This window comes from Macaca thibetana, chromosome 1 (genome assembly GCF_024542745.1).
Source record: "Macaca thibetana thibetana isolate TM-01 chromosome 1, ASM2454274v1, whole genome shotgun sequence".
In the NCBI taxonomy this organism is placed as follows: domain Eukaryota; kingdom Metazoa; phylum Chordata; class Mammalia; order Primates; family Cercopithecidae; genus Macaca; species Macaca thibetana.
Window position 1 is genome coordinate 135800482 of NC_065578.1, and position 12288 is coordinate 135812769.

Below are 12288 nucleotides of genomic sequence, written 5' to 3' on the forward strand. Positions count from 1 at the left end.
TCTCCCACCAGCCCTGGTTTTAGCTTCCACCAGCCTAGGGGTGGGAATAGCTTCCGGCTGCTGCCAAACTGGGTCACCTGACTTCCTCGCTCTTCCATCATCCATGGAACCATGGAACCATGTGTCAGAATTAAGGTTTCTCTGGTTTCGGCCGGGTGCAGTGGCTCACACCTGTAATCCCAGCATTTTGGGAGGCTGAGGTGGGTGGATCATTTGAGGTCAGGAGTTCAAGACAAGCCCAGCCAACATTGTGAAACCCCGTCTCTACTAAAAATACAAGACAATTACCCGGATGTGGGCCGGGCGCGGTGGCTCACGCCTGTCATCCCAGCATTTTGGGAGACTGAGACAGGCGGATCAAGAGGTCAGGATATCGAGACCATCCTGGCTAACACAGTGAAACCCCGTCTCTACTAAAAATACAAAAAGTTAGCCGGGTATGGTAGCGGGCGCCTGTAGTCCCAGCTACTCGGGAGGCTGAGGCAGGAGAATGGTGTGAACCCGGGAGGCGAAGCTTGCAGTGAGCCGAGATTGCGCCCCTGCATTCCAGCCTGGAAAACAGAGAGAGACTAGTCTCACAAAAGAAAGAAAGAAAGGAAGGAAGGAAGGAGGGAGGGAGGGAGGGAGGGAAGGAAGGAAGGAAGGAAAGAAGGAAGGAAGGAAGGAAGGAGAGAGAGAAAGGAGGGAGGGAGGGAGGGAGGAAGGAAGGAAAGAAGGAAGGAAGGAAGGAAGGAAGGAAGGAAGGAAGGAAGGAAGGAAGGAAGGAAGGAAGGAAGGAAGGAAAAGAAAGAAAATTAGCCAGATGTGGTAATGGCGTGGGCGTGTGCCTGTAGTCCCAGCTATTTGGGAGGCTGAGGCAGGAGAATCGCTTGAATCAGGGAGATGGAGGTAGCGGTGAGCATGTGATCACGCCCCTGCACTCCAGCCTGGGAGACAGAGCAAGACTCCGTCTCAAAAAAAAAAGCTTTCTCTGGTTTAAATAAATACGTGATTTCTGCTTTTTTGGTTGAACCCTGACATAATCATGTACGTAGTTCTTTCTTTGCCCTGATATCAACTTCTAAAGCCCAAATATGTGAATTAACAACACATCCCACTTATTCCTTGTTACAATAGGAAGGAAGAGTTGCGTTTATAGAACCTGAAGATGTTTTATACCTCACTTGCTTTGTGGTTAAAGCCATGGGCACTGGCATGAGACAGGCCTGGTACTGACTTGTAGCTCCTGAGTCAATCACTAATTGTGTGATCTTTCACAAGTTAAGATCTCTAAGCCTCAGCTTCTTCCATCATCTATGATATAGAGGTAATTTCCCTACTTCATATGGTTATGATGATTGAATAAAACATGAGCTCAAACTACCCAGGACAGTGTTTACAGGTTGTTAAGTGTTCTGTAAAGGAAGCAATTATTAATCAGAAAGTTTCTTTTTTATATATAAGCCCTTGCAGTTGATCTCACTCATGTCAGGAGCCTGACATGAAGAGAGGACAGGCATTTGCTGGCATTTTATCTTGGGAGGGTACTAAGCCAAGTCATTCATTTGCAGGGTCAGGATGTGGCTAGGCTAAAAGGAGATGTGGTAAAACATCCTCAGTGCTATACATTAAGCCCTACTGTGGCACTCACCTTGTTTTTGGCTCCGTTCTCCAACAATGACCCTATAGTTATTCTGAAGTTAGATATACCAAGGTGAGAGTGAGGCTGACTGTTAAAAATATTAATTGGTGGATTAATTCTCCTGCTTTTAGCCCTGAATTGGAGGATTAGTTGAAGAGAGCTCATACTGGGGACTAGGCTTAATGATTTCTGTCCTGCCTTCTTCTTTCCACCTTCCTACCTTCTTGTCTTCTCCTGTCCTCTTTCTTTTCTGAATGGTCAGATTAATTCCCAGCATCTTCATAAAACATTCTCTGATTATTTCAAACAAATTGGGCATTTGCAGTGGTATACATCTAATCTCCAGGCCCCCAAGCAGAATTTCACAAAGAAGACCTCCTCCAGGCTATTTTTCCCCAAAGAATATCCTGTGAGGCAGCCTGTGGCACTCTTGTTTTGCAGGAACACCTCAAGCACTGTACGGCTGCTGGGCTGCGCCTTTCTTTGGCTTAAGACCGGTTTCATTAACAAGCATGTTCACACTTCAACTGGAACATTTAAAATAACACCCGCACAATGTGTTTAGTGTCTAGTTAATTATTAAGTCTCTGAGCTTGAATTATTCAAGCAAAATTGATTGGGTTCAACCTCCTTCCTTCTCTTTGTGTGTGTGTGTGTGTTTTTTTTATTTAAATAAAAATAAATTCTCCTCTCTGCTTTCTAAATAATGTGGAAAGGGTTATTTAGCAACCATCAATACCCTGGACTGTGGGTGGTACCCAAGTGCTAATAGAATTGGTAGAGAACTGACAGCTTGACTCTTTTGTTAAAAAAAAAATGTATCTACATCTCATATACTTACATTGTTAATTAGCATTTATTGAGACCTAACACGTTTTAGGTTCTCCTTTAAACTTCTTTTTAGTTATTTGTAAGTTGGAAAAGTAGGTATCTTGGAGTCAGTTCTTTAGTTTACCATACTTGAAAAAGGAGAAGACATTGCTTCCTTCTTTGCTACCGCATCTTATGGTCAAACGAAACTGTTAAAATTGGCTTCACCATTAAAATCCATATTGTTGAAGAATATTTGTTGAGCTGAAAAAATGTCCAAAATATATTGCTAATTTCAAGCAAGAGGCTATAAAACTGTCTTTTATTATGTATCATTTTTGTAAAAGTGCATAGGAAAAAGACTTGAATAATAAACACCAAAATATTGCTTATTATCTGTGTTAGGATTAAACTTTTCTTTTTGCTTTTCTACTACTTTTAGAATTAGACAACACACACCCATATAAAGATGTCATGGCTGGAAATGATTGACCTTTTGTTTGAATCTAAGTATTATTCATGTCAAGACCGCATTGAAAATAATGCTGTTCTTAAGCCAGGCAAGTGTAGACGTTGCAAGTGTAGATTTCATAAAAGATTCGTGCTATTTCGTGAATCACAACTTGAATCAACTTCTGTTAGCCTTCATTTTACGTCTAGGCCCTCATTTCTAATTCTTCCTCAGCTTCCATATTATCAAGATGTAAGATGCAATTGTGGGCATTAACATAGAAACATAACCGCCTCGCAGGTGTGGGGAGGGAATATAAAATAATTGTATTTTAGAGAAGGACCATAAAGGAGATGGCAATCTTAAGAGAAAGTAACAGAACTGCAACGACCCAGTTTTGTGGTGTTAATTTAAATGTGGCATCTTCCACGAGAATTTTTTAAAGGGAGCTCTCCTAAAACCGAGATTCACAAAAACCTGGAAGGGCCTTACAAGCATCAGGTGCCCTAGCTATTCAGTGATTTGCCTTTGTTGCCCTAATTCCTGCATTGTGCCACTGGGTTACAAGTGTGTGTGCGCGTGCACACGCGGGTGTAGGTTTGATGACAGCGGTGAACTGCCTTGACTGCCTTCACAGGCTGAATCCCCCGCAGGCGGTAACCATGGCTAGGGAAAAACAGGCAGCCGCTAGGACAGTTCTGGAGGAGACACTATCAGGCTCCCGTAGGGAAACTTTTGGGAATGGAGATGGGGGATTCCATCCTTTGCGTGCAGACCCAAGACTTCGATGGTAGCGCGGACAAGTCTGTCATTGTTTTTGTCCTGGGAAATGACACACGAAGTGCTGTAATTAGATAACTAAGAAATGATTATTCTGGAGTGTGCGCGAACCGAATCTGGGGGGTGGGTGGGGAGCAGGTAAGGGGCTGAGAGACAGGCTTCGTCTTCTCCAGCTCTGTCGGAAGCCTAAAGCCAGCTGCTTCTGGGCGCCTTTAACAAACGCGCCAGACAGGTGATGTCTCCGAGGACTAGGCAGGAGCCCCGCTTCGCTATCTGCACCAGAAGCCTCGGGGAGCCGGGGCCACGGCGCAGCGGTGGCGCAGTTTCCACCCTGCGCCCCGTCCTGCCGCAGCTCCCGGCGCGGCCCGGTCATCCCGCCTCCATATGCTCCGCCACCGCCGCCCGGGCCTCCCCCAGCCCTCCCGCAGCTCCGCATTCCACGCTGCGGTAACCGCAGCCTCGCCGCCGAGGCGGTCCCCACCCCTCCTCTCCGGCTGGCGCAACCACTCGCGTCCAGAGCCCGCGCCCCCTTGGGGGCCTCCGCTGGGCGCGCCGGCCGGACCCCGCCCGGCTTGGCCGCCGGCTGGGGCTGAGGCTCGGGCAGGGCGGGGGCGGGGAGTGGAGGGCGTGTGCGCGCGCGTGTGCCGGGGCCGGGGGGCCAGGCCGCCATATTGGATCCAGACTCGTCCGCCAGCCTCCGCCTGCGTGCGGCGGGACTGGAGGAGCCTCGCGGAACCCAGGGCGCGGGCGCGAGAGGAGAGGGAAGGCGGGGGAGGGCTGGAAGGGAGAGGAAGGGAGTGGTTGGGAGCCGGACTGCCGCAGCCTCTGGTCTCCTCAGCCGCGGAAGCGACCCCTCCTCCTGCGCCTCGGCCGCCTCCCTCCTCGCTGAGGAAAGATGCCCTTAGCCCAGGGGTGTGAAGAAGGGGGCGAAGTAGCTGCCAGAGCCGCCCGCGCCGCCGCCGCAGCTGCTGCGGCTCTTGTCCTTTGAATTCAGAGAAGCACCCCCCCTCGCCTGGGGCGTCGGGAGCCTCCGGCGCGGCGGCCGCGGTGTGGGTGTGGGGGAGACGGGGAATCTCTGCCTGGCGCGGCGCGGCTCGGCCCAGGAGTGACCACCGACATGGAGCGGGCTCGGGCGGCCAAGTAGCCCCTTCGGAGCCCGGTGCCAGTGCCGCCCGCAGCCCGCCTTCCACCCCCGGCCGCGCCGCCGGTCAGGCCCTGGGGAGAAGCCTGGAGAAAAATGAGGAGTTTTCACCGGAATCCGTTGAAAATAGGACTGACTGCAAAGCCTTAAAAAAGAAGGACCTCGGGAGGAGAAACGAAAAGCGTCCTCCGGGCAAGACTTGGCGTGCTCCGAGCCGAGGGGCTGTTCAGGGACCTCGCCCCCTCCCTTTCCCGCTGGAGAAATTGCCGCTGATGCACTATCCAAGTGGTGGTTGGGAGGATTTGCAGCAACATATTTGGTTTTCCCTCCCCCTTCTATGCATTCTGTTTTTTTCTCCCTTTTCTGTTTTTCTTCCCGGGAAGTGAATTGCTGATGCAAATCGGACTTTATTCATTAGTGATGCAACTGGATTCGTTTCAGGATTACGTTGCAAGAGTTGAATTTTGAATGAAGGAGAAGAGTTTTTTTTTTTTTTAAAGAAGTGTTGACTCTCTAGTTCGTTGTACTTTTAATTATTTTATTTAAATATACGACTTAATTGTATTATTCTTTAAAAAATGCATTAAGTATATATTTTATGGTAATTTACCCTCAAAATATATGTATATGGGTGAAATTGAAGACGCTTCAGTTAAGTGAGGTTACCGGTGTGTTGGATGTTTAATTCAGCACCAGCATTGCATGACAGTTGTTTGAATAACAAGTGGTTTATTTTTAAAACCATACCTTTTAAAATTTAGGTTCAGATAATAGTAAAAGTCATCATAATAATTTAAAGGAAAACCAGCAGAAATCGAAGCAAACATGTCTGGAGAAGTGCGTTTGAGGCAGTTGGAGCAGTTTATTTTGGACGGGCCCGCTCAGACCAATGGGCAGTGCTTCAGTGTGGAGACATTACTGGATATACTTATCTGTCTTTATGATGAATGCAATAATTCTCCATTGAGAAGAGAAAAGAACATTCTCGAATACCTAGAATGGGGTAAGTTTGTAATTTTTAGATAAACTGTTAATCGTTAGCTGGTCATTATGATTTAATTGGTATAGAGAGTTATGAGTAAACTCCGTTGAAAGAAAAAATACAATAAAAAAATAGACACTAGTTATTCAAGATTTCTGCTAGTTTTTGGTAAATATTTTCCCAGGAGTAAAACTGTGCTGCTCAATTGTTACCTTGATTTAAGGCCTAGCTAATGTGGAACTTGGCGATGAAGAACTTACATTTTTAGGTCAACAGTGAGATATTTTAAATCAATTCTGTGATGGGCAAAAGTGGATTATTGGTTACAGTTGCCTAATACATGGCACTGTAATAGTCCTTCATTTGAAAGGCATTTATTGGTGGAAACATTCAGATTATGGAAATTATTCTCAAAATGGGAGGAGATATAATATCTGTGTTTACCTTAGGTCAACAGGAAGCTGAAGGTGGTGATCAGTGGGTTTTTTTTCATCTCTACATAGTACAAGCAAAGGAAACTGCTAAACATGGACTTTCCAAAAATTATGTTTGTAAGATTAAATGACATAAATAGTTTAAAAATTTTGTGATAGTAGTTGATGGAGAATGTTTGGGGGCAGCTTACACTTGAGAGATTTTACTCTAATTTAAATCTAAACTGGTTAGATTTTTGGCTTCATTCTTCTAAATATAGATGTGATTTAGAAGACCTACTGTATTGGAATAGATCAATGATGTGAGCAAACGCTCCATGACCTTCAAGCTTGAGGGCTTGGCTCAAGTTCTTCAGCGTCTCCTGTTATATACAGGGTACACTCTAACGTCCAGAAGTTCACTGTTGCATTAAGCAAGCATCGTCACCCAGATCTGTCTGTAGTAGTGGTACGTTGGCTTTTGAAGGATTTTGGCCGAATATTATTTCGTACCTTTGGAAATCTAATTTTAGTTTGTTCTTATGCTAAGTTCTTATGCTAAAATATCTTCGTTCCCAAGTAAAACTTTATTTTCCTGAGGTAAAAGTCAGGTGCTGATTGTGTCTTTTTTTTTTTGGATTTGAAATTTATTCAAAGTTAGTTTCTCAGGTAAACCACTGATCCAAGAATGCCTATAAGTAATAACTTTATTCCATTTGCCAGTATAAGATGATTTCTAGCAAAGTGATGTCATAAGGTTTAAAAAATATGTAAATGTGAGTAGAATAACTCTTCAAAACAGACTGCCAGACTCACCCTGGGAATGTAAGCAATCTAAACCATCTTTCAAGTAACTTCTCACTTAAGAGCGAGACAGTTTTGACTTTGGTACTGGTTTTGTGAGTATATGTCTTTTATATGTTGAATAAAATATTTTGTAAAGCATATGTAGTTTTACATCCCATGTCTCTCAAATTCAGAAATTCTGTAATGTTAATTTTTTTTTTTTTTTTTTTTTTTTTGAGGCTTAAAGGGTTTTGGTACTTTTAGAGTTGGAACCTGAGTTCTTAAGTTATGGTTCCTTAGTGATACTCTAGTCTGTGATTTTTGTCATTTAGTGAATTCTTTCCTATCTGTGAAGCTATGGGAGAACTGTATGTACCAGTAGTAAATATAATTTTAAATGATTTATGACAAAGAGAAAACTGTATTCTCCACTGCCTTCTGATTATTAGAGTTTAGGTAAGTAGTTTTATGCTATGAGATATTTTGCTGTGCTAGAATAATTTATATGTATTTTCCATTAAAGTATGTTTTTCTTGGATGTCGTTTCTTATATATCTATAAAAACACCTCATTTATGTATATTTTCATATAAGCCAAATATCAAATAAGTATTTGGCTGAATTTTATTTTTATTAATGTAGAAGTTTGGATAAGGAGTAAGAAAAGAAAGAATGGAAAAGGCTGTCAGGAGTTGTGTAGTGAGTAGTGTTTGATGTCTTTAAGTTATTTGAGAATTTAGATTAAGAATGCCAGTCTCTTTAAGAATTGAAATAGATCATATGTTCTTCATATGAATTGATTACTACATTTTGGGGAAATGTCCTATTTTATTTTAATTACCTAACAATATGTGAAAATCAGTTAAGACTACGAATATTTCCAGATTGTGAGTTGACCTCAGTTAAATGTTTTAAACATTATTTTTTGGGACTCTGGTGGAAATTTACAGGGATTGTTGTTGGGGTTAAATTTGGTAATTTAGATTTGCCTTAAATGGTGTAATTTTAAGTTTGATTTTTAATAATTCAAAAAATATTCTTTTATTTAAATATTTAAAAGATTATTTGCAACAGGAACACAGTATAAATAATACAATTTCTTACATATTTGTGTTCATTATTTATATTAATGAAAGTGTCAGCTAGATGCTACTTATTTTTATGCTGATGGTAGATTACTCTTAGATGGAGTCAGCCAAGATTCTTACCAGCTGTATTCAGCTTCATTTATATCAATTTCATTTTATTCCTAGTTTTAGTCCATTTTATTTTTATATTGGTACAGTTAATGTTTTGTTCATAGCAGTATCATGACAATAAGAAAACTGACAATTCAAAGTCAGATACGTTGTTTTTCTTTGACAGCATTTCTTGCTTTTGGTGCTGATGGCTTGAGGGAGGAAATAAGTGGAAAGAGAAAGAGGATTAAGCCAATGAGCACTAGAGCACGGGAATAAAAGTGCTTTAAGACTATAGATCACATTTAAATTTAATAAGATGTATTATTTTTATTTATAGTAAATAATATTTGAAAGACTTGTCTGCTTAGTTTTAAGTTGTTGAAATGATTATGTATGTTTGTGTATACAGTAATAGTCTGGATGTCAGCATAACTCTAGCATAAATTACAGTGGAGTTGTAGAAGTAAAGATAACTTCCACATTGTAAACTAATTTGCTAGTAATGACTGAATTAGTATATCATTATTAAATCGGCCACACCCTACTTTTAAATGGGAAATTGGAATTTTAGGGAATTACTTACCAATTTACTTAATAAATGTAAGATAATATTACTTAATACAAAATAAATATGCAAGGCTGTCTGTATGTGGATAACTGTATTTTGATGGTTTTTGAATATTGGACTTTGTAACATAGAAATTATCACTAAAAGTAATTTTATAGCTTTTTCAGATTTTATATATACATAGAGAATAGTCTGTTTAATAAATTTGTACCTAGAACATATCAGCAGGTACTATGCTTTAAGCTTTTCTTTTTATTAGAATAGTCATAAAGCTGTTCACTTTTTTTTTTTTACACGAGGGTTAATTAAGTGAGGTGTTGATGGATCTGTATCTTTTCTAGGATACTTTTGTTCTTCACATCTGCTGTTCCTCATTGTTAGCTTTTCCTGAGTAGAATTTATTAATCAGTTCGAATGATCAAAATGTTCATTTGATACAGATGATTACATTTATTTTATTTAAGTTCTCAACTAGGATAATCAGCAATATTGGTTGGGTCCTTGTTTCCTTTATACTAGCCACCTAATATTCTATTCTAGGAATGATAATGAGTAAGTGCAATGATTTTATCCAGTACAATGCTGGCACATGGTAGAAGCATGTTCAGTAAGTGTAATGGCTATTATTATAATATTTCTATTTGTCTCTTTTTAAGAGAAATTACACTTAGAGGTAGTTGCCGGAAGATACTGGTTACTGGCATTCATGATGGAATAGCGTAAGAGTGATGCTGTTGATAAAATTACATCTAGGAAAAATTCTCTAGAAAGTAGAGTGAACTTAGATATAATGAACTAGTGCTGTCAAGCCCTGAAGTCTTTGAAGTACTTGATGTTCATTAGTAATTTTTTTTGTTTTTAGGAACATCACCCTTTTTATTTTATGTATTGATTTATTTTAGAGACAGAGTTGTATTATAATTTTTTTGTTTTTAGGAGCATCACCCTTTTTATTTTATGTATTGATTTATTTTAGAGACAGGGTTGTATTAGTCTATTCTCGCATTGCTATAAAGAACTACCTAAGACTGAGTAATTTACAGAGAAAAGAAGTTTGATTGGCTCACAGTTCCGCAGGCTACAGGAGGCATCCATGGGAGGCCTCCGGAAACTTGCAATCATGGTAAAAGGCAAAGGGGAAGCAGATCCCGTCCTACGTGGCTGGAGTGGGAGGAAGAGAGGGAAGGAGGAGATGCTACACGCTTTTAAACAACCAGATCTTGTGAGAACTCACTCACTATCACAAGAACACAAAGGGGAAGTCTGCCCCCATGATCTAGTCACCTCCCACCAGGTCCCTCCTCCAACACTGGGATTACAGTTTGACATGAGATTTGGGTGAGGGCACAAATCCAAACCATGTCAAGGGTCTTACTATGTTGCCTAGGCTGGTCTTGAACTCCTGGACTCAGAGATCCTCCCACCTCAGCCTCCTGAGGAGCTGGGATTACAGACAGGCACCACCACACCCAGCTTTTTTAAAGAAATAATGTATTGCTTTATGAGTGAAAACAGGAGGTCAGGATTAACACTTTAGGAATGTTAGAAATATATTTATTTTATATGGAAATGTAAGGCATACCTTAGTATAGCAGTATATAAAAATAAATAGTGCAGTATGTTGGAAATTTTATGAAATGTCCCGTAATTCCTAGGACTTGAATACTATAACACAGTAAGCTCAGGCTATTTTAGGATAAAATAACTTAGCTCAAATAAATATTTTATTGTACCACACTTCCATGCCAATCAAAAATTTGTTCCCTGATCATTTTCTTATTTGGTACATTTATTGACAGTATGTTATCTATGTAGCTCATTGTTTTCTCCTGCTGGTTGTGATAGGTTTTAAAATCAATTATTAAGTCTAACCAGCATTTAAAAAATTAAAGACTAGAATAGAAAATACAAAGTACATCAAATGCAGGAGTAAGTATTGTTGTGCAAAACATTGTGTTTTTCTGTATTTCTTGTTCCCATACTTCTTACTATAGGTTGAGATAAAAAGAGTTTGAAATACTTTAGTGTAGGTGCAGCTATACTGTGTTGACTGTTAAACAGTGAAAATACTATAGACAGTTGATTTTATCAAAAAGGGCACACAATAGATTAGGGACTTACTCAAGCACCTAGTGAAGGGAAAGGGTAGGTATGGACAAGATGTAGACTTGGAAATAGATGGGAAGAGGAGACATGGGGTAGGGAGAACATGAGAGTGAGTAGGGAGAGGGAGATAGAGAATGAGAATGAAGACCATGTTCCTGAGTTGCTGCTTCAGTCTGACTTGTTGAATGATTGGGTATTTTTAATTTAAAAGAACTTAACGGGCAGAGGAGTTAATTTCACTCTTTTGTATTTCTTGCGATGATTTATTGTCTCTTCCTTTGTCATTTTCCTTTTCTGACTTTGGGCTAATGGGCGTTGACTTTGATTGATTGTCAGAGGTATATAAGTTTTTGAGTTTGAGTGATAACCATATGACCTATAAACAAGGGTAGTAGTTTCTTGGTTTTAGCTTCCCATCACTTCAGCCGAACTCTGGGGTAGATGTAGGTGAGGATTTGCTAGTTCCATCAGATTTTTTCCCATCCCTTGTTGCTCAGGAAACTGCCAGTGATAGGGACTTCAAGTTTTAGGTATCGAGGACCAAGAATTGCTTAGCTCCTGTTGCCCTATCTTGATGGGTCAAGAAGTCTTATCATAATAATTATTATGAAAGACCATCATGGCTTACTACAGCCTCAACCTCCTGGGCTCAGGTGATCCTCCTGTCTCAGCTTCTGAAGTAGCTGGAGCTACAGGCAAGTGCCACCATGCCTAGCTAATTAAAAAAAATTTTTTTGTGTGGAGATGGGGGTCTCATTATGTTGCCCTGGCTGGTCCCAAACTCCTGACCTCAAGCTATCCACCTGCCTTGGGCTTCCAAAGTGTTGGAATTGCAAGTGTGATCCTCTGCACCTGGTGTGATTTTTGTTTTTGAATTACCCACACTGTAAGTATAGATCATCCCAGACACAAGTTTTTTGTTGTATATAAAAACTCCTTTCCAAATCAAGGGGGCTTCCTTTTCTTCCCCATTAATGGTGAGTAGAGCTCCAGGATTATTCTATCTAGCTAGCTTCTACACACTTCCTTCCTATGACTGTCATCTCTTTTTTTAGTCAGTAGGTGGGGAATGGCTAACCTTCTATTGGCTAGTGTTTCTTTATCTGTCATGGTATGAGAGCAGCACTTTAGCTTTCATGTTAACGGGACACAAAGACCTGGCTTCCCCTTTCCAATCCCACTGTTTGCCTTTATTCTTCCTCATAGAACTGTTTGCTTCTCTTTTGGGATTAGGGCCTCTTCACTCTAACCTCCCTCCCTAGTTTCAAAGTGTATTCTGGAAATCCATGGGATATTTAATAGATGCTTGGGCAAGGGGAAAGGTTTATATGAATAAATCAATTTGGGAGACGATTTTAGACAACATTTAATGTTAAAAATACGGCAGATTATCCTAGAATTTATGAAGTTTATCTGACTATGGAATAAGCTTTTTTTTAGAGCGTCTGGA

General features: G+C 40.8%; 2 protein-coding genes and 1 pseudogene across 23 annotated transcripts in view; 2 read left to right on the forward strand and 1 right to left on the reverse strand.

Moving 5' to 3' along the window:
* LOC126954217 (nuclear ubiquitous casein and cyclin-dependent kinase substrate 1-like) overlaps positions 1-3676 on the forward strand; it is a 93160-nt pseudogene extending 89484 nt beyond the window's left edge.
* SNAP47 (synaptosome associated protein 47) overlaps positions 1-12288 on the reverse strand; it is a 779054-nt gene that overhangs the window by 553130 nt on the left and 213636 nt on the right. The window lies entirely within an intron of this gene.
* The window catches only part of CDC42BPA (CDC42 binding protein kinase alpha), a 332162-nt gene continuing 324203 nt past the window's right edge, over positions 4330-12288 (forward strand). For 16 of the 22 annotated variants that reach the window (XR_007719261.1, XM_050757207.1, XM_050757166.1 and 13 more), the window contains exon 1: positions 4336-5806. Coding sequence is in view for 21 of the 22 variants with exons in the window: in XM_050757207.1 (XP_050613164.1) it covers positions 5629-5806 (178 nt within the window). In the remaining variant the exon portion in view is untranslated. Of the gene's footprint in view, positions 5807-12288 lie in introns of all 22 variants that reach the window. The other 6 variants (XM_050757123.1, XM_050757286.1, XM_050757256.1 and 3 more) reach the window with 1 other exon arrangement.